The sequence below is a fragment of the Myotis myotis genome, unplaced genomic scaffold (assembly GCF_014108235.1).
Source record: "Myotis myotis isolate mMyoMyo1 unplaced genomic scaffold, mMyoMyo1.p scaffold_m19_p_5, whole genome shotgun sequence".
Taxonomy (NCBI): Eukaryota; Metazoa; Chordata; class Mammalia; order Chiroptera; family Vespertilionidae; genus Myotis; species Myotis myotis.
Window position 1 is genome coordinate 37,433,295 of NW_023416357.1, and position 22,542 is coordinate 37,455,836.

A 22,542-nucleotide genomic window follows, 5' to 3' on the forward strand; every position below is an offset into this window, starting at 1 on the left:
TTTTATTATATGCTAGAGGCCCAGTGCACAAAAATTTGTGCACTGGCGGGGGGGGGGGGTGTCCCTCAGCTCCACTTGTGCCCTCTCACAGTCTGGGACCCCTCGGGAGATAACGACCTCCTGGCTTAGGCCTGCTCCCGGGTGGCAGAGAGCAGGCCCAATCCCTAGGTGCAGCTCCTAGTCGGGCTCAGAGTAGGGCCGATTGGGGGGTTGGGGCGCCGCTCCCTGTCACACTTAAGGCAGGGTGGATGGGGAGGTTGCAGCGCCACCCCCTACCACACACACAGCAGGGCCGATCAGGGGGTTAGGGCTCCGCACCCTGTCACACACAGAGCAGGGCCGATCAGGGGGTTGGGGAGCTCCCCCCTGTCATGCACAGAGTAGGGCTGATAGGGGAGTTGGGGCACCGCCCCCTGTCACACACAGAGCAGGGCGGATCAGGGGGTTGGGGCACTCCCCCCATCACACTCAGGGCAGGGCCAATGGGGAGGTTGCGGCTCCACCCCGTCACACACAGAGCAGGGCTCATGGGGGGGTTGGGGCGCCGCACCCTGTCACACACAGAGCAGGGCTGATCAGGGGGTTGGGGTGCCTTCCCCTGTCACGAACAGAGCAGGGCGGATAGGGAGGTTGTGGCCCTGCGCCCTGTCACACACAGAGCAGGGCTGATCAGGGGGTTGGGGCGCTGCCCCCTGTCACGCACAGAGCAGGGCCCATCAGGGGGGTTGGGGCTCCGTACCCTGTCACACACAGAGCAGGGCTGATCAGGGGATTGGGGCGCCTTCCCCTGTCATGAACAGAGCAGGGTGGATAGGGAGGTTGTGGCCCCGCCCCCTGTCACACACGAGCCGCAGGGCGATCAGGGGGTTTGGGCGCTGCCCCCTGTCACACTGCTCCAGGGGCTAGGAGGCCTTGCAGCTCCGCTGATCCCGGTGCTAGGAGGCCTCGCTGCTCCGCTGATCCTGAGGCCAGGAGGCCTTGAGGCTCCGCTGATCCCAGTGCCGGAAGGCCTTGTTGCTCCGCTGATCCTGGGTTCGGGAGGCCTCACAGCTCCGCTGATCCCGGTGCTGGGAGGCATATTACCCTCTTACTATATAGGATAGAGGCCTGGTGCACGGGTGGGGGCCGGCTGGTTTGCCCTGAAGGGTGTCCTGGATCAGGGTGGGGGTCCCGCTTGGGTGCCTGGCCAGCCTGGATGAGGGGATGATGGCTGTTTGCTGCTGGTCACACCCCCTTCAGGGTGGGGGTCCCCACTGGGGTGCCTGGCCAGTCTGGGTGAGGGGCTGAGGGCTGTTTCCAGGCTGGTGGGTGACTGAAGCTCCCAACCCATCCTTTCTTTCTTTTTTTTTATTTTTATTCTGGGATTTATTTACCTTCTATGGCTGTCACTGGAACTAAGAGCTGGCTTTAGCTCTGAGGCTCGGTTCCAGCTCTGAGGCCTCGGCTGCTGAAAGCAGGTATCTGGGTTTGTTTGGGTTCTATAATCGAAACTCTGTTGCAACTCCAGCTTGGCCAGCTGGCTGAAACCATGGGGTTTGTTTAGTGTCTATAATTGCAATATAGTTGCTTAGAGTGCAAGCTCAGAGCCCAGCAGCGGCAGGTGGGGAACCTTGGCTTCCTCCTTCACTGGAGCAAGCAAGCCTCCTGTGCTTCAGCTGCCTGGCTGCCGGCCGCCATCTTGGTTGGCAGTTAATTTGCATATCGCCCTGATTATCCAATGGGAAGCATGCTGGAGGTACGGTTAATTACCATGTTTGTCTATTATTAGATAGGACTAGAGGCCTGTTGCATGAAGAGATTTGTGCAATAGGCCTTCCCTTCTCCTGGCTGCCGGCACAGGTTTTCCTCTGGCACCCGGGACCCAGTCCTTCGCTCTGGCCGGAGCTGCCTTCAGTCTTCTGTCTTAGCTGCTGTGGCTCTCCTTCAGTCTTCCCTCCGCCGCTTGGAGCCTATGTATGCAAATTAACCACCATCTTTGTTGGCAGTTAATTTGCATATCATGCTGATTAGCCCATTGGCGGCATAGCGAAGGTATGGTCAATTACCATGTTTGTCCATTATTAGATAGGAAGATAGAGGCCTGGTGCATGGGTGGGGGCCGGCTGATTTGCCCTGAAGGATGTCTCAGATCAGGATGTGGGTCCCCATTGGGGTGCCTGGCCAGCCTGGGTGAGTGGCTGATGGCTGTTTGCAGGCTGGCCACAGCCCCTTAAGGGTGGGGGGTCCTGCTGGGGTGCCTGGCCAGCCTGGGTGAGGAGCTGATGGCTGTTTGCAGGCTGGCCAACCCCCCAGCGAGGACCCTCACCCCATGAGGGTGTGGCCATCCTAGGTGAGGGGCTGATGGCTGTTTGCAGGCTGGCCACAGCCCCTTCCGGTGGTGGTCCCCGCTGGGGTGCTTGGCCAGCCCGGGTGAGGGGCTGATGGCTGTTTTCAGGCTGGACATAGCCCCTTCAGGGTAGGGCTCGCCGCTGGGGTGCCTGGCCAGCTCGGGTGAGGGGCTGATGGCTGTTTGCAGGCTGGCCACATCCCCTTCAGGGTAGGGGTCCAAGCTGGGGTCCCTGGCCAGCCCAGGTGAGGGACTGATGGCTTTTTGTAGGCTGGCCAAGCCCCCCAGCAGGGACCCTCACCCCATGAGGGTGTGGCCAGCCTGGGTGAGTGGCTGATGGCTGCTTGTAGGCTGGCCACGGCCCCCCGCCACCCAAGCTCCCAGTGGAGGCTGGCTGGAAGCAGTTATCTGGGATTTATTTATCTTCTATAATTGAAACTTTGTTGCCTTTTGTGGAGGCTACAGCTGGCCAGGGGTGGCAGGAAGCTTGGCTTCTTCCATCGCCAGGGCAACTAAACCTCCTGCTTGCTCCAGCTTTGTGGTTGCCTGCCGCCATCTTGGTTGGGTTAATTTGCATATAGGCACTCTGATTGGCTGGTGGGCATGGCTTGGGCAAAGGTACGGTCAACTAGCATCTTTGTCTTTTATTAGTGTAGATACTAGAGGCCCAGTGCATAAAATTCGTGAACGGGGACAGGGTCCCTCAGCCCGTCCTGCACCCTCTCAATTCCAGGACCCCTCAGGGGATATCCGACTGCCGGTGTAGGCCCGATAAATGGGTAGTTGGACATCCCTCTTGCAATCTGGGACCACTGGCTCCTAACCGCTCACCTGCCTGCCTGCCTGCCTGCCTGATCGCCCCTAACTGCCCTCCCCTGCCAGCCTGGTTGCCCCTAACTGCCTCTGCCTCTGCCTCGGCCTCTGCCACTGTGGCTTTGTCCAGAAGGATGTCTGAAAGATGTCTAGTCTAATTAGCATATTACCCTTTTATTAGTATAGATTTTACCATTATACATATTATAAATCTCACAATATATTATTATATCTTTGCTTTAAACAATTACCTTTTAAATACATTTTAAAAAGAGAAAAAATGTCTTGCATATTTACCCACTTAGTTACCATCCTTGGCATTTTTCATTCTTTTGGGAGGACCAATTGGAATTCCTTCTGTTATAATTTTCCTTTTAACTGAAGAACGTCCTTTAACATTTCTTGGAATGCAAGTCTGCTGGCAACTAACTGTATTGGGTTTGTTTGTATGAAAAAAGTCTATTTTTTACTTTTCTTGATGGGTCTATCTGCATAGTGACCTTGGACAAAAACATTAAAAGTCCTACTTGCTATTTTCCTATTTCTATAGTCATCTCTAAGCCATCTAGGAAAATAAAAATGAGTGTCCTCTTGCTTTTTTTCCTGGTTTTCTGTGATTTTGCAGCAGGAAAACAAGCCCAAGCCAGTTGGTTGTTCCTAGTTTTCTCATTTACCTACTGACATTTATAATTCTTACCTATCCAAGTTAATTATTTAGGGCAGAGCTCTTTAGAATTTTCTCCCTTGGCTCTTCAGGCAGACATCATATCTAAGTTTAGAGCAGGGATGGGGAATGTCCAACCCGCAAGCTGTGTAAGGCCTACAAAATCATTTGATCTGGCCCTGCCAAGGCATTATGGGTGAGTTAATTAAATGTTTGGCCAAATATAATTTTTATGTTGATAATTTTGTATGGCCCCAAAAATCTATATATATAAAGAGGTAATATGCTAATTGGTCCTAAAGGTGTCCCAGTCTTTACCAGTCAACAGGCAACACGTGCACAGGAGCTGGTGGGCGGGGACGGGTGTGGGGACTTCCACCCCCAGCGAAGGTGTGCGTAGGCCTGCCCAGTGCTAACGTCACGCTGCCTGCATGCATCCCTGCCCAGCGCTGAGGGGAAGCTGCCTGCCTGCATCCCTGGCCTGGGACATGGTGCTGCCTGCATGTGTCCCCGCCCAGCACTGAGGTGAAGTTGATTAAAATACTTCCTCTAATTAATTCCCTTTTAATGTGCACAAATTTTGTGCACTGTGCCACTAGTGATGTTATAAATACCCAAATGGGCTTTGGCAGTAAAAAGGTTCCCCATCTCTGGTTTAGCGAGTAATATGTCCCAGCTTCATGATGCTTGGTAAGTAGTTTTTAGAGAGTATGTTTGTGGCCATTCTTTTGTCTTCATACTGCTGGAAGTTTTAAAAATAAACCTTTTTAAAAAAATACATTTTTTTATTGATTTCAGAGAGGAAGGAAGAGGGAGAGCTAGAAACATCAATGAAGAGAATCATTGATTAGATGCCTCCTGCACGCCCTACAGGGATTGAACCTGCAACTGGGCATGTGCCCTGACCAAGAATTGAACCTTGATCTCCTGGTTCATAGGTTAATGTTCAATCTTTGAGCCACGCCAGCCAGGCTTAAAAATAAACCTTTTTTGGGGACTAATTTTAGATTTAGAGAAAAAGTACAAAGGTAATACTGAGTTCCTATAATCCCACACCCAGTTTCTCCTAATACTACTATATATTACATTACCATGGTACATTTGTCAAAATTAAGAAACCAACATTGATACCTTACTATCAACTCTAGACTTTATTTGGATGTAACCAGTTTTTCTACTCTCTTTTATTCTTTGTTTCAGAATCCATAAAGTTTTCTTCTCTATTTTAAAAAAATTAATTATTTTTAATTGATTTGAGAAAGCGAGAGAGAGAGAGACACACACACACAGAGAGAAACATCAATCAGCTGTGTCTGGCATGTGCACGGACCAGGAATCAAACCCATAGCCTCATACGTGCCCTAACTGGGATTAGAACCCACAATCTTTTGGTGTACAGGATGATACTCCAATCAACTGAGCTACACCAGCCAGTGCTTTCTTCTCTATTTTTGATTCTTTAGGTTCATTTTAGTTGGTTTCATGTTTGAGTGTTATCCCCCTCATTACTTTACAAAGCACTTCCATTCTATTGCTGACAGCTACAGTCTGAATGTCTTGCTTGATAATGACACTGACAGAACAAATCACTAGAAATGTCAATTTTATATTAAAATTTTCCCATTAAAACTCTAACAGTATTTTTAAAAAACCTAATGCCAAGACTTACTTGCCTACAACTGATTTTATAACTTTTAACTTTTGTGCTTAGTTGTCTGTTTCTCCAAAATCTGAAGGCCTCTGCAGAAGTGATTCCAGACCTGCAGAGCCACGATGAGCTTTCTGAATTGACGGTAATGAACACCATCTTGTTTATTTTAACAGTACATGGTTGAAAGCTGTTTTTGAACAGGAATTGCTTATCCTAAATAAGTAAATAAATTTAACAAGTACCTATTAAGCATCTATGATGTGTTAGGTGCAGATGGGAATACTACAGTAAACAAGATATAATACCTCGCTTCATTAAATGTAGAGTCAATCCCTTCTACTTTGGGGCCCAGACTCTTTTAGTCTCAGAGGTGCTCAGATCCACACAATCCTTACTTGGAGGACAATAAGGTCTGACTTGCTACTTGGCCATTCTAAGGGCTGGAAAGGTATTTCTTTTACAAAAACAAATGACCAACGAAATCATAAACCTAGATAATAGGTTGACCCCTTTAAATGAGTCATAGTTCTCTGGGATATAAGCCATTATCAATTTCACATGTGCACACACACATACACATACACACCTACACACCTTATTTGAGGCTATATGTTAGGTATATTAGGTTTGTCATCCCACAGAAATAAAAAGTAACTGGCTATTCATTTGATTTAAGTTTATATTTGTTAGCTGAAAAATGAAATTGAAGAAAAAAGCTTGGGGATATTTAAATGGCTTACTTTTTAAGGAAGAAACATAACCTTCCTACACTGCAGGTATGAAATATTAAACATGTTAATAACTTAGGTCAGTAGCTGTATCTAATGATTTTTGGAGGGCTGTCTTGCTCTAGATGCTATGATTCTGATTACCTGGACAATAATCTCTGCTTGACTCACCTGTGTGTACCACTTAGGAGCACACACTTGAGGAGTTTGGAGATCATGTATTGCTCCATATTTGTAGCATTCCTCTTTTCAACAGGCATAAATATTTGAGGGTGGGTTGTGTTTCAGTAATGTTTGGTCCCCAATTGTAACATGATACCTCATCTTTATATAAATTTTTATTTAATAGAGGATTTTATTTTCAAAGGAAACCATAAGTGAAACCAGTCTTGAAGATTCAGCAGCAGTTAGTTCTCTAGTGCCAGGTAAGGATTTTGAAATAGCTCATGGGATTATATGCAGGGTGCCCCCCCAAAATAATAAGGGTAGTGTTTATTAAAATACATTTGACTTTCAAAATGTAATAGAAATCAGCTGATAACGTGTGTGTATACATTTTTTGGGACACCCTGTATATGCGTACATAATTTATATGTAGGGGATTTTAAAAGAGAGAGGATTTGTATTTGTGCCTCTTTTCTTCTTTCCACAGAGACAGCCCAGAGTGAAGCCCAGTGGTTTGGGGAGGCAAAAAGCCTGAACCAGCGACTGAAAGAAGCCTACACCGATGCCAGTTTCCGCCGCATGTATATGCTTGAGGTCTCTTCCAGTCTGGCCACAGACCACTTGCTGAGTTGTGATCTGTCCCTTGCTTCAAAAAACATCAGCACTCCTGTGCAAAAGCCTGTACTGTTGTCTGATGTCTTTGCCAACTTGAACTCTGTCATGTGTGTGGAGGGTGAAGCTGGTAGTGGAAAGACAGTCCTCCTGAAGAAAATAGCTCTTCTATGGGCATCAGGATGCTGTCCCTTGTTAAACAGGTTCCAGCTGGTCTTCTATCTCTCCCTTAGCTCTACCAGACTGGACCAAGGGCTGGCCAACATCATTTGTGACCAACTCCTAGAGACAGAAGGATCTGTTACTGAAATGTCCCTAAGGAACATTGTGCAGCAGTTAAAGAATCAGGTGCTATTCCTTTTGGATGACTACAAAGAAATGTGCTCAGTCCCTCAAGTCATACAAAAACTGATTCATAAGAACCACTCATCAAGGACCTGTTTATTGATTGCCGTCCGCACAAACAGGACCAGGGACATCCGACAATACCTACATACGATTCTAGAGATCAAAGCGTTTCCCTTCTATAATACTGTCTACATATTACGGAAGTTTTTTTCTCATGATTTGACCCGTCTGCAAAAGTTTATGATTCACTTTAAAATGAATGCAAATTTGGAGGGAATTCAGAAAACTCCTCTTTTTGTAACAGCAGTTTGTGCTAATTGGTTTCAAAACCCTTTTGACCGGTCCTATGATCATGTGACTGTTTTCAAATCCTATATAGCATGCCTTTCCTTAAAGCACAAACTTTCAGCTGAACGTTTCAAAGCAAACGTGTCCTCCTGTGGTAAGCTGGCCTTGAAAGGGTTTTTCTCTTCTTGCTTTGAGTTTAGTGATGATGACCTTGTAGAAGCAGGAGTTGACGAAGATGAAGATCTAACCATGTGCCTGATGAGTAAATTCACAGCCCAGAGACTGAAACCAGTCTATCAGTTTTTAGATCCTGCATTCCAAGACTTTCTTGCTGGGATGGGGCTGATAGTACTCCTGGATTCCGATAGGCAAGAAGATCAAGACTTGGGACTTTATTATTTGAAACAAATCCACTCTTCCATGATGACTTTAAGTTCCTGTAACAATTTTTTGAAATATGTCTCCTGCTACCCTTCAACAAAGGCAGGGCCAAAAATTGTATCTCATTTGCTTCATTTGTTGGACAACAAAAAGTCATTGGAGAATCTATCTGAAAAAGACGATCTGAAGCACCATCTGGAAGTTTCAGAGAGAGTGCGCCTATGTAGGTCATTGTGGCAGTTAGCTCCAGAAGATTGCTTTTCACTCATTTCAAAACATTTACTGACTTTTGCTATAAAAATTGCTTATCAAAGCAACACTGTTGAAGCATGTTCTCCATTTATTTTGCAATTCCTTCAAGGGAGAACCCTGACTTTGGATATGCTTAATTTACCGTATTTTTTTGACCATCCAGAAAGCCTGCTATTGTTGAGGAGCATCCAAGTCTCCATAACTGGAAACATGAAAATCATGTCACCTGTACCAGATAGTTCATGTCTGGAGAGATGTTGGGACAAATCACAGGCACCAACTATACAACAGGACTGTGCTGCTGCCTTTGAAGATATGATGGAATGGGAGCGGAATGTAGTTGAAAAACAGAAAGACATATTGAGGTTTATGAGTATGATTGTCAAAGCACCACCAGACATCAGCACTGGCTATTGGAAACTTTCTCCAAAGCAGCACAAGATTCCCCTTCTGGAAGTCCATGTGACTAATATGGATGGTTTGGACCAAGAGATGCTCAGGGTTCTAATGGCAGTTTTTTCAGCTTCACAGCACATTGAACTTCACTTAAGGGGAAGCAGGGGCTTTATTGAAAGCCTTTGCCCAGCTATTGAGCAGTATAAGGCTTCTTTCACCAAGTGCTCCATAAATGAATCTGAGCTGAATGCAGTAGAACAGGAATTGCTTCTCAACCTGCCTTCCCTGGAATCCCTCGAAGTCTCAGGAACAACCCAGATACCAGGTGTGTGTGTGTGTATGAATATATTTTAATTGGCTATTCTGATAGTAATTTTATTTGCTCACTCTTAGTTTTAGGTGGATAAAACTTCTGAAATCATGAGACCATAAATGCTTGCTGATAGAATAGATATAATATAAACCTTCAGTAATTTATTTTTGTCAGTACTATGAATTAGTGAAAGTTTTCTAAATAGAATGTTGGAAGGTAGGGGAGGGTGGGGGTAAGGGGGAGATATCAACCAAAGGACATGTATGCATGCATATAAGCCTAACCGATGGACACAGACACCAGGGGGGTGAGGGCATGAGCGGGGCTGTCGGGGAGGGCCATGGGGGAATAAGGACACATATGTAATAGCTTAATCAATAAAGAAAAAAAATATTTTTTTAAAAAGAGCTGGAAAGAAAACAGGAGTGGAAAATTGGTAACTGAGGGAATTGTAGACCCGTTTCTTAGAATATTTCCCTGTGAATATTTCCCAGTAGAATGCATTTTGGTTTTCAATTAAAAAATAAAAGCATAACCCTAACCAGTTTGGCTCAGTGGATAGAGCGTCGGCCTGTGGACTGATGGGTCCCAGGTTCAATTCCGGTCAGGGGCATGTACCTTGGTTGCGGGCACATCCCCAGTTGGGGATGTACAGGAGGCAGCTGATCGATGATTCTCTCTCATCAATGTTTCTAACTCTCTCTCTTTCCCTTCCTCTCTGTAAAAAATCAATAAAATATATTTTAAAAAATAAAAACATATATATATGTGTATATATATATATATACACATATATATATATATGTGTGTGTGTGTGTATATATCTTCTAAAAAAAAAGAATGTTTTTCAAACAGCTCAGGTAAAAATTAATGAAAATTAACTAATTTCAAACAACTCAGATAAAAATAATAAGTTAATACACAGACACAAATTACTTATTAGTAAAATAATGATCTGTACGTAAAGATGATGCCTGAGGATTGCCCTCACCCTATCTGCTAAGTGGAAGGAAGAGCTTACACTGTACTGTCTGGAAAATAAATGGGAAATAATATCTCCCACTTATGTGTGTCTCCTTTCACTGCTTTAAGTAATGTTTGCAAGTTTTCAGTGTAGGCTTTCTGTTTCTTTCATTAAATTTATTCCTAGGTACTTGTGTTTTTTAATACTTGTGTAAATAATATTTAAATTTTTTTTCCATTTCTACTTTTTGCTCTTGTGGCTTTGGTTTTCCAACAGTTTGCTATATGTCTAGGTGTGCTTTGCTTTGTATTATTTCTTCTGGCTATTGTAAGTCATGTTGCTATGAATATGGGTGTACATATTATCTCTTTGAGACCCTGCTTTCAATTCTTTTAGATATATACTTAGAAATGGAATTGCTGCATCATATTAATAATAGTAATTTTGTTTTTGTTGTTTGTTAATCCTCACCACAGGATATTTTTTCCATTGATTTTTACAGAGTGGGATGGGGAGACAGAGAAACATCAACACTAGAGAGACACATCAACTGGTTGCCTCCTACACACACCCCAACCAGGGCTGGGGATTGAGCCTGCAGCTAAGGTTCGTTCCCTTGACTTGAACAGAACCCAGGACCCTTTAATCATGGACCGGTGCTCTAACAACTGACCCAAACGGACTAAGTCAAATAGTAATTTTACTTAATTTTTGAGAAATCTCCAAATCTCTTAATTTTCCAGAGTGGTTGCACCATTTTTATTTTATTTTTAAAAATATATTTTTATTGATTTCAGAGAAGAAGTGAGAGGGAGACATAGAAACATCAATGATGAGAATCATTGATCAGCTGCCTCTGGCATGCTCCCTACCGGGGATTGACCTGCAACCTGGGTATGTGCCCTGACCAGGAATGGCACCGTGACTTCCTGGTTTATAGGTCAGTGCCTCAACCACTGAGCCACACTGGCCAGACATGGCTGTACCATTTTACATTTTCATGAGCAATGTACAGGGCAGGGCATGGGCACAGGGGAGGGTGGCTCCAATTTCTCCACATCCTCATCAAAAAAAATTTTTTTTATTATAAAGGCATCCTAGTAGGTGTGAAGAGGTATTTCATTGTGGTTTTGATTTGCATTTCCCTAATGACTAATGGTTTGTGCATATTTTCATGTGCTTATTTATTGGCTGCTTGTGTCTTTTTTGGGAAGACATGTCTAGTAAGTCCTTTGCCCATTTAAAAAATATATATATATTTTATTGATTTTTTTACAGGGAGAAAGGTAGAGGGAGAGAGTTAGAAACATCGATGATAGAGAAACATCGATCAGCTGCCTCCTGCACACCCCCTACTGGGGATGTGCCCGCAACCAAGGTACATGCTCTTGACTAGAATCGAACCTGGAACTCTTCAGTCCACAGGCCAATGCTCTATCTACTGAGCCAAACCGGTCAGGGCCCTTGCCCATTATTTAATTGTATTGCCTTTTATTTTATTTTTATAACATCATTACATTTTTTTTATTGATTTCAGAGAGAGGAAGGGAGAGCGAGATAGAGATAGAAACATCAATGATGAGAATCATTGATTGGCTGCCTCCTGCACACACCCCTACTGGGGATCAAGCCTGCAACCCAAGCATTGCCCTTGACTGGAATTGAACCCAGGACCCTCCAGTCTGCAGGCTGACGCTCTATCCACTGAGCCAAACCAGCCAGGGCTAATTGTATTGCCTTTTAGTTCTGAGTTGTAGGTCTTTGTATATTCTGGATATTAAATCCTTATTGGATGTATGGTTTGAAAATATTTTCTCTCTTACTGTAGGGTGTCTTTTCAATGTCTCAATGATGTCCTTCGATGCACCGTTTTAAATTGGATGAAGTCCAATTGCTAGTGCTTTTTAGTAGCATATCTAAGAATCCTTCTAAGAGTTGTATGGTTTAGTTTTTATATTTAAGTTGTTGATCCATTTTGAGTTAATTTTGTATATGGTGCTGGGAGGTAGGGAGTCCAACTTCATTCTTCTGCATGTGGAAATCCAGTTGTATTTGTTGCGATGAGGTCTTATTTTTGTGAATCTGGACAGTAAGTAGCACAAGGCTTCCCACACAGTAATCAATAAGTGCTGCATAAAGCAGTATCTTCATATATGTACTTTCTAGAAAAGAATGTTTTATGGTATTGACACCTTGTAATTAGCTAGTTATAAAAAATTGGAAAGGAGCAAAGAGAAGACCAGACATTATAAGCATGTGCCCTAAAGAACACTGGGGAAAGATCCAACAAAGGGAAGATAGACGCATGCACAGTAAGGTTGGGATGACGGAAGGGGTTTGTCTGTCAGTCACACCTGGGGAGAGAGATGGTTGGCCAGAATGGGTGTGGCCACTGTAAGTGCTTGGAAATTTGGGATATTTAATCTCCTGAATAAAGGAGTTCACTCTCGTGGTTCCTCTTGGCACACTTGGCTCATACTTGGCTTACTGGCATTCTCCTAAGTGGCCCACACACACAGTGGACTAATGAACTAATGGACTGCAGCTAGCCTAATTGTTGTATTGGGCCCAGCTGCAACATGGAACTATAATTCTGGATACCGGCTCTGATTTTAGCCCTACTGAAACTCCAGCTACACTTCTATGAGTGAAATAGGGCTTTGGAAACTCAGGGATATAATTCCTCGGAAATAAAGTTTTCTGCCATATTGTATCCTCCTGTGCAAGTCTGAGAAAATTCCGTTTCTTGGCATATGGCAAGGACCCCACTCCCAGTAACAAGGGGGTTAGACACGTTTTTCTCCAGTAACAGTATGTGAAAACTTTTCATGTGAAAATAGTGTGATGAATCAAAATGATAGTTTCAAATTTGCCATTTTGGAACTCTTTACATAAATAACGGGAAGCTGTGTGCTGTTTTCTAGATCAACTCTTTCCTAATTTGGACAAGTTCCCATGCCTGAAAGAATTGTCTGTGAATATGGACAAAAAAAATGTTTTTTCAGTTATTCCTGAAGAATTCCTAAAACTCCACAATATGGAGAAATTATTGATTGAAATTTCCGCTGAGAATGGTCCTTCTAAAATAGGTAAGGATGGCACATTGACTTACTTGTTCTTACATCACTTGGTAGAGCTACTTGGCCAATGATTCATTCATTTAAGAGTAAAAGCTTCGCCGAAACCGGTTTGGCTCAGTGGATAGAGCGTCAGCCTGCGGACTGAAGGGTCCCGGGTTCGATTCCGGTCAGGGGCATGTACCTGGGTTGCGGGCACATCCCCAGTAGGAGATGTGCAGGAGGCAGCTGATTGATGTTTCTCTCTCATCGATGTTTCTAACTCTCTATCTCTCTCCCTTCCTCTCTGTAAAAAATCAATAAAAATATATTTAAAAAAAAAAAAGAGTAAAAGCTTCTGTGGACCTGTGGGTAAAGCCTGTATCCATGGTAAATTGGGGGAATAGCACTTTCTCATTAAGAGAATAGAGAGCTATTTGTAATTATTGAGCCCTTACTACATGCTAGGAAATTATTACAAGCACTTTACAAATATGAGATCATTTAACCTTCATATCCATTCAAGAGGTAAAATACTGTTATTCTCATTTTACAGCTGGGAAATTGAGGTATGAAGAGGTAATTGCTCAAGTTCACCCCAACTAAGGAAATGGTAGCCTGTGATTCAAACACAGGAATTCTAACTACTACTAAGGCTGAGCTTTTAAAAAATATATATTTTATTGATTTTTTTACAGAGAGGAAGGGAGAGGGATAGAGAGTTAAAACATCGATGAGAGAGAAACACGGATCAGCTGCCTCCCACACACTCCCCACTGGGGAGGTGCCCGCAACCAAGGTACATGCCCTTGACCAGAATCGAACCTGGGACCCCCAAGTCCGCAGGCTGATGCTCTATCCACCAAGCCAAACCGGTTAGGGCAAGACTGAGCTTTAACCACTGGCATACTGTCTCTTCAAAATAATTTGTAGAGTTCTTTTGTTTTAAAGTTACAGATACCTGCCAAATTAGGTGGAAGGAAGTATGCTGATTGGTAGCAATTGGAAGCATTTCATTTCACCAGCCTATGCTCATGGTTAATGGACAACATGTGCAACCACCTTTCTTAAATACATCATTTAGCAAAATGACTTAGGCATCATCAATTCCTTAGTTCAGTAAAGACGGAACACTAAAGATTGAGGAAATGTAAATCTCTATGGAACTGACATGCAGAGTGGCATGCAAAAGAATTCACTGAGCTGAAGCAGGAAGAAGTTATTTTCTTAAATCCGTTAGCAATTTACGCATCAAATTTAGATTTTTGTTTCAGAGTTGTCATTGCTTTTGTTTCTTTGTATAGGGTTCCTATTGTGTAAATGTCATGTGCACACTCAGAAGCATTAAGATATTAAAGCTGAAGGTGAAAAAAAAAAGAAAAGAAATAAAGCTGAAAGTGACTTTACAGAGCCAATGCCCTTCTTTTACAGAAAGCTGATCCCCAGAGAGGCTCAATTCAAGTTCACATAGCTCACTAGTTAATTGCAGAACCTGAACCTCAGCGGCTTGATTCATGGTTCATTACATCGTGGTGCTTTGTTTTAATTCAAGATTGTTGAACCAAAATAACAAATTATGTGACTAATCCTGATAGAAATTTGCAGTCTTCCCTAATTTCTTAAATCCTTGATATTTTACAGTTAAATTAATTGAGAATTCGCCAAACCTTAATGTTTTCCATCTGCAATGTAATTTTTTTTTGGATTTTGAGTCTCTCTTGACTGTACTCGCTTCCTGCAAGAAACTCAAAGAAATTAAGTTTTCTGGAGCATTTTTTAAACCCATCCCATTTGGTAAGAGTTACAATTTTAAAATTTTGGTTTAAGGCAGTTTTTAAAAATAGCCAAATTTTCAATATGCAATTGATGCCAAAGAACTATTGTAATAGATATATGATCTTAAATGAGTTATCAAATAAGTTGTATTTGTTTCTAAAAGTTTAAATATTTCTAGTTATCAGAATTATTTCCTGCACAAAGACTTACCTATTTAGTCATACTAATTAATTCTATCTGAATTACTGTATTTTCTATCACTTTAAAAGTATTCTTTAATCACATTACTTTTTGGTATATGAGTTGTAACTGACATAACTAGATTTTTATTTTCCCTTTTATAGTCACCATTCTGACAAATTTTATTTCTCTGAAGATATTAAATCTTAAATTCCAAGAATTTCCCGATAAGGAAACATCTGAAAAATTTGGTATGTATACAAAACAGTGCCTTTTACTTATTCTTTATTCTCTTCCTCCAAAATCCTTCCATCTATTTTGCATTAGCTACAACAAATCGTAATATGTATTAACTACCCTGGCTAATTAGGAGGAAGGGACAGAGCTGCTCAACTTTTACCCTCACATGCCTTGATTATTCTCAGAGTGCCTTATGGGTCATTACACCACTATGCAATTTCATTGGCAGGTACCCGTTCCAAACATGTTAAGTCTGTTGTTTTAAGTTTCTGGGATATAGATAAAACTATCTTTTAAGGTTAAGAAAACTCAATATGTGAAAACCCAGATTTAACAAAATGACTAGCTATAAAAAGAGCTTAATTACTTTTTCATTTTTTTATGATTACAAAAATAATGTATGCTGATCGGGAAAAAACAAACTGAGGCATATTAACAATTTTAAGTTTATTTAAGTAAAAATGGATTTGAATTGGGGAACATCCTGTTTAGCAGACAGAAAGGAGCTCTGAGGAGCTACACAGAATGACTTTTATAGGCAGAAGAGAGCAGGAACGAGAAGTTATACCAGGTAAAAGTGTTGGTTGGTGATTGCAAGGATAATTTCCTTTAGGGCAGTGGTTCTCAATCTTCCTAATGCCGCCACCCTTTAATACAGTTCCTCATGTTGTGGTGACCCCCAACCATATAATTATTTTCGTTGCTACTTCATAACTGTAATTTTGCTACTGTTATGAATTATAATGTAAATATCTGATATGCAGGATGTATTTTGTTACAAATTGAACATAATTAAAGCATAGTGATTAATCACAAAAACAATATGTAATTATATATGTGTTTTCCGATGGTCTTAGGCGACCCCTGTGAAAGGGTCATTCGACCCCCAAAGGGGTCACGACCCACAGGTTGAGAACCACTGCTTTAGGGGGATGGCGGAGTTCTAAAGGTTGGTAACCTAACCAGTGCTGCTCAGATGATTCCTGATCACCTGGTTTAAGATGCTATTTCTGGAGAGCTGAAAGCCGAAGTCTTGGTTTGGTGACATGGGACTTAGCATAAGCGACTGTATTTGGGGATTATGTCTTTTTAACTCAGGAAAACATAAGGTGAGTCAGTGGAGATATGGAGTGAACAGTTAGTTCCTTTTAAACTTTAGCATGCTTAAGGATCACTTGGATCTCCTCCTCCTCCTCTTTTCTTCCTTTGGAGGCAGCCATGTGGGTAGGGGAAGAGCAGGAGGGCTGAATGGGGCAGAGGCAGGATCAGGGGTCAAGGAAGTGCCTGGTGTAGACAACAGGTTGATTAAATAAATACACTCAGTATAACAAGAGCCAACTTTCCTCACTGTTAGAGAAGGAATTTGTAAATATTGAAAGGGTAGGTTAGAAAGAACCTGAGGTATTAAATTAGATTTGGAAATATTGGTGTGAACCCATGGTGTTTTTTAAAAAAGCGTTTTTATTGATTTTAGAGACAGAGGAAGCGAGAGGGAAAGTTAGAAACATCGACGAGAATCATTGATCATCTGTCTCCTGCATGCCCCACACTGAAGATTGAGCATGCAACTCGAGCATGTGCCCTAATTTGGAATTGAACCGGTGACCTCTTGGTTCATAGGTCCACACTCAACCACTGAGCCGCACCAGATGGGCTGAACTCATAGTTTTATCCTATTCACATAAACAGATCAACGTATACACAGATATAGATATCCATTTATCTATATATTTCTATACTCAAACACACATTTATATTTCTAAGCTCAGTCAACTGAGACACTAGAAAATACCTTAATAGCAATGAGCACAACAGATGCCCAGATCTTGATTTCTGAATATTGGCTTCCCAAAAAGGAACACAAGTTCTTGTAGAAATGGCTTATTTAAGAACTGGGACAGTGAAAGCAAAAGGCTGGAACATTTTTTTTTTTAAATCCTCACTTGAGGATATGCTTTTCGCTGATTTTAGAGAGAGGAAGAGAAACATCAATGTGAGAAACATTGATTGGTTGCCTCCTGTACACACCCCAACCGGGGATCAAACCTGCAACCTGGGTATGGGCCCTGACTGGGAACCAAATTCCCAACCTTTCAGTGTACGAGGACAACACTCCAACCAACTGAGCCATCTGGTCAGGGCCTGGGACATTGTTTTAAGGTAGAAAGTGTTCAAAACATCTCCAGGTGTGACGCCTCAGAAGTAGAGAACTTTTTAGGGATCAAGTAATCTATAATGTACCATGTTAAGGATGGAATCAAAGTGAAAAGGAAAAGGAAAGATAGAGTGGTGGATTGTGAGGCTTTAGTGCTGTGAGGCAGAGGGAAAAATCACTGAGATAATAGCAGGAGGTGAGACTGAAAGAAAGGGGCAGAAGGCCTTCAGGAGCTAGGAGAGTATCCAGGATGCCAGAAGTAGCTTCAATCTAAAAGAGGAAATGGGTATGTGATAGGTATTCTGCACTTCAGTGCAGGAAAGACTGGGGAGGGTGAAAAAATGGTTGTCTGGACGTTGTAATGAAGATCAAGGTGGCCCTAGCTAGTTTTGCTCAGTGGATAGAGCATCGGCTTGTGGATTGAAGAGTCCCAGGTTTGATTCTGGTCAAGGGCACATGCTCGGGTTGCAGGCTTGATCCCCAGTAGGGGTCATGTAGGAGGCAGCGGATCAATGATTCCCTCTCATTGATGTTTCTATCTCTCTCCCTCTCCCTTATCTGAAATCAATAAAAAAATATATTTAAAAAAACATGATCAAGGTGTTGGCTGACCCCTTTCTCTTGTCCTTGGAGAGGAAGAGGAACAGTCTCTATGCTACATGGGGCCTCTAGGACTGTGCATGATTTTGAGGCTAGAGACCACTGTTTGAGAACACAGTATGAAAAAGCTTTTTTTTTTTTGGTCTTCTGATAGCCCACACTTTAGGTTCTCTTAGCAGTCTGGAAGAATTGATCCTTCCTAATGGGGATGGGATTCATCAGGTGGCCAAACTGATCATCCAGCAGTGTCAGCATCTTCGATGTCTCCGAGTTCTCTCATTTTTCAAGACTTTAAATGATGACAGTATAATGGAAATTGGTGAGTTACCCTCAGATAAAATGTTTCACCTTGTCCTGGATGGGTGGTTCAGTTGGTTGGAACATTGTCCTGTACACCAAAAAGACTGTGGGTTCAGTTTCCAGTCAAGGTGCATATCTATGTTTCAGCTCAATCCTCAATCAGGGTGAGTATGGGAGGCAGCCCATCTTTCTCTCTTTCCCTCCCTCCTTCTCTCTTCCTCTCTCAAATCAATAAACATGTCCTCATGTGAGGATTTAAAAAACGTTTCAGCTTGCATGAAGCCAGTGATATTACTCAGGTTTTCTGCTTCAAAATGTCTATACAGTTGCCTGGCCGGCATGGCTTAATGGTTTGAGCGTCAACATATGAACCAGATCATGGTTCAATTCCTGGTCAAGGCACATGCCCTGGTTGCAGGCACAATCTCTAGTGGCATGCAGGAGATGGCCGATCAATGATTCTCTTTCATCATTGATGTTTCTATCTCCCCTTCCTCTCTGAAATCAGTAAAAAAATACTTTAAAAATATGTCTATACAGATTTTTCTCTCTCTAAAAATGTTCAACTCACTTCATTATCTCTATCTTATCGTTTGTTCCCTCTAATGTCCTGGTCAGATTTGGAAGTTAAACATGTCCTCCCATTTGAGACTATACAAGCTCTCAAGTCTGTGTTTTTAAAAAAAATTTTTTTAAATACATTTGTGGTTTTTTTTTTTTAATATAGTTTTATTGATTTCAGAGAGGAAGGAAGAGGGAGAGAGAGATAGAAACATCCATGATAAGAATCATGGATCGGCCGCCTCCCGCAAGTCCCCCACTGGGGATCGAGCCCACAACCTAGGCATGTGCCCTTGACTGGAATCAAACCTGGGACCTTTCAGTTTGCTGGCCGATGCTCTATCCACTAAGCCAAACCTGCTAGGGCAAATTTTTTGTTTTTATTGATTTTAGAGGAGGGATGGGGAATGTCTGGCCTGCAGGCTGTATAAGGCCCGTGAAATCATTTGGTCTGGCCCTTCCAAGCCATTAGGGAATAGTTAATTAAATGTTTGACCAAATATAGCAGGATAATTTTTAAGTTGATAATTGTATATGGTACATGAGTGATGTTATAAATATCCAAATAGCCCTTGGTGAAAAAGGTTCCTCACCCCTGATTTATATGTATATATGTGTGCGTACATATATGTATGTATGTATGTATTTATTGGCATTTTCTATTTCCAGTGGTGATGAGAGAGGAGGTTGGTTCAAATAATCTAGTCGATCATTACTGAAACAAAAGTCTTATGATTCCCATTTCATAAATATTTTGCTTTTACAGCCAAAGTAGCAATCAGTGGAGGTTTCCAGAAACTTGAGAACTTAGACCTTTCACTGAATCACAAGATTACAGAAGAAGGATATAGAAATTTCTTTCAAGTATTGGACAACTTGCCAAACTTGCAAGAGTTGACAATTTCCAGGCATTACACTGAATGTATCAGAGCTCAGGCCACCACAGTGAAGTCTTTGAGTCAATGTATGTTACGGCTGCCAAGTCTCACCACAATCAACATGTTAAGCTGGCTCCTGGATGCAGAAGACATCACACTGCTTACTTCGACAAAAGAAAAACACCCTCAATCTAAACTCTTCAATATTCATTGGAAATGGAGATTGCCATTCTCTCCAATCATCCAGGAATAGAAGATTTAGCTAAAAACTACTGAATCAAGAAAAATTTTGTCAACAATTCTAAAAACCTAATTATCCAAAAACATTTTACTAAATATTGCAGGCAAAATAATAGTTATAAAACATGTAAGGCATGTAAAAACAATAACACCCTGCATGCCCACCACTGAGCTTAAGAAACAGTATTACCAGTATCTTTGAAGTCTCTCAATGACCTTCCCAACTAAAGTTTATACATCTAACCCTCCATAGTCCAGCATTAGCATCAGGTTTTCAGGCTAACTGTGGTAAAGAGAAACAAAGCCAGAAGGAGAGGGTGGAGGGAGGTGCACTGATCTAGCTAAAAGTCACAGTGTGGAAGAATTCAGGTTTTATATGAAATGACTAACTTAAGGACTAAATCAGTTTCACACATAGGTGAACCAAGAGTTCACTTTAACAGTCTTTAAGAGTCTTTTGTGGGCCAAGAGATATTCCCTAATCCTTGTAGGATCTGTTCTGTATATTTAATTTTGGTGTAGTCAAGTTTACTTATACCTTCCCTTTATCCACTGCCAATGTGAAGAAGAAATAGGATTTAGGGGAAAATGCTCTAATTCAGAGGCTTTTGATTCAAATGCCCTGACACGCACTTGTATGTTTCTAAACTTCTTCCTTTCTCACATATCCCAACCTCTCCAACTTCCTAAAATCCTTCCACTGTGCCCACATGAGTAACCTGCCTAATATCCTCAGCGTCTTTTCTAAACGTTCCCTGCACCTTCTTATTTTAACTCCGTATTTTTTCAAACTTTTTTAAAAACCAGGACCCATAGTAAGGAATAAATTCTATATTGAAAAATTTGCACATTTATATACATATTCACAACTGAAACAAGATTAGAAAAATAACTTTCTAAAACAAAGCTATATTATATTTTACTAATATGCAAATTAACAAATTATAAAAAAACACAAAATTCTTTTAAAGAGTTGTTTATATACACCACTTTCAGTTGTTTATGTATACTGTTTTCTTTCTTACATTTCCTCCCACCAGGATTTTACCTCCTCTTGGCCACCAAAACAGCTCTTATGAGGGTCACTGATGACCTCCACATTGCTAAATTCAATGAATACTTCAGTCTCATCCTACTTTTGTTATGAGCATTTGACCCATCAGTAGCTTTGATGTGGTCCATCACTCCCTCCTCAAAACCTTTTCTTCATTTGATTTCCAAGACTTCCCTTCTAATTCACTGAGAGTTCTGTTTCCTTTACTGCTTCTCCTCATATCTGATCTCTAAACACTGGGAGTACCCAAGTTTTCCTCTGACATTTCTATTAAATGCACTTCCTTGGCTATCTCATGCTGTTGAATGGCTTTAAATTCAATATCTAGGCTAACTTCTAAATTTTCATCTCTAGTCCAGATCTCTCCTCTGAACTCTACTTATATCCAACTCCCATTAAGAGCATCTCAAACTTCATATGCCCAAACCCAACTTCTACCCTTCCTTTCCACCAAAGTACTCTTTATTCAGACTTCTCCATCTCATTAAATTCCACTTGCCTCGATCAAAACCTTTCATACTCCACCTGTATATCTATTGGCAAATCCTGAGCTCCATTTGCAAAATACACTGAGCTCCAACCACTACTACCCATTGGTCCTAACGGGTTGGCCTGCTTCTTCCCTTGAAACTTATGATCTATTTTCAACATAGCAGTCAGAAGGCTCTTCATAGAAATGCAATCATGCAACACCTTTTATTCAAAATCCTCCAATGGATTCCCAGCTCAAAGTAAATGCTGAAGATCTTACAATGGCCTACAAATGACCTGACCCCTCACTACCCGTCTTACCTCTGTCTCTTTAATCTCTCCTCCTTGCTCAATTCCACTCAGCTGCACTGGTTTCTTTGCTGCTTCCTAAACATGCAAAACATGCCGGTCTTAGGGCCTTTGCACTTGTCATTTCCTTTGCTGGGGAGGTTCTCCCTCATTTATGTGAGTGGCTCTCATTACCTTCAGAACTCTACTCAAATGTTACCTCAATAAAGTTTCCTGACCTTTCTTTTTAGAAAGGCATCCCACTTCCAATCTCACTCTGCCTAACCCATTTCCCTACTTCACTTTTCTCTACAGCATGTATCACTATCTGCCACCTTATAAAGTTCCCACCACTATAAGCAGTAATTGTTATGTCTTGTTCACTGCTGTCTCCTAAGAAACTCGAATAGTGCCTAGCACACAAAGTTAAACGAGATTTAGCCAATCAATGATTCTCTCATCAGTGATGTTTCTTTCTCTCCCTTCTTCTCTGAAATAGAAAATATATTAAAGAATAAAAATAGCCCGACCAGCGTCGCTCAGTTGTTGAGTGTTGACCTATGAACCAAGAGGTCACGATTCAAGTCCCAGCCAGGGCATATGCCCAGGTTGGGTGACTCGATCCCCAGTGTGGGGCGTGCAGGAGGCAGCTGATGAATGATTCTTTCTCATTACTGATGTTTCTATCTCTCTCTCCCTCTCCCTTCCTCTCTAAAATCAATAAAAATACATTAAAAATACATATTTTTTTAAAAGAGCCCTAACCAGTTTGGCTCAGTGGATAGAGCGTAGGGACTGAAGAGACCCAGAGTGGACTGAAGGGACCCAGGTTCGATTCCGGT

General features: G+C 42.0%; 2 protein-coding genes across 5 annotated transcripts in view; one reads left to right on the top strand and one right to left on the bottom strand.

Annotated features, from left to right (window-relative positions):
- The window catches only part of LOC118655709 (NLR family apoptosis inhibitory protein), a 53,480-nt gene extending 31,286 nt beyond the window's left edge, over window positions 1-22,194 (top strand). For 3 of the 4 annotated variants that reach the window (XM_036307867.1, XM_036307868.1, XM_036307869.1), the window contains 8 exons: window positions 5,515-5,596; window positions 6,532-6,607; window positions 6,835-8,949; window positions 12,826-12,990; window positions 14,599-14,751; window positions 15,078-15,164; window positions 18,063-18,227; window positions 19,536-22,194. In XM_036307867.1, the coding sequence (XP_036163760.1) occupies window positions 5,515-5,596; window positions 6,532-6,607; window positions 6,835-8,949; window positions 12,826-12,990; window positions 14,599-14,751; window positions 15,078-15,164; window positions 18,063-18,227; window positions 19,536-19,900 (3,208 nt within the window). In that variant the 3' untranslated portion in view covers window positions 19,901-22,194. The remainder of the gene's footprint in view (window positions 1-5,514; window positions 5,597-6,531; window positions 6,608-6,834; window positions 8,950-12,825; window positions 12,991-14,598; window positions 14,752-15,077; window positions 15,165-18,062; window positions 18,228-19,535) is intronic. The other variant, XM_036307866.1, reaches the window with a different exon arrangement.
- SMN2 (survival of motor neuron 2, centromeric) overlaps window positions 1-22,542 on the bottom strand; it is a 46,825-nt gene that overhangs the window by 4,628 nt on the left and 19,655 nt on the right. The gene's annotated exons all lie outside the window — the stretch shown is intronic.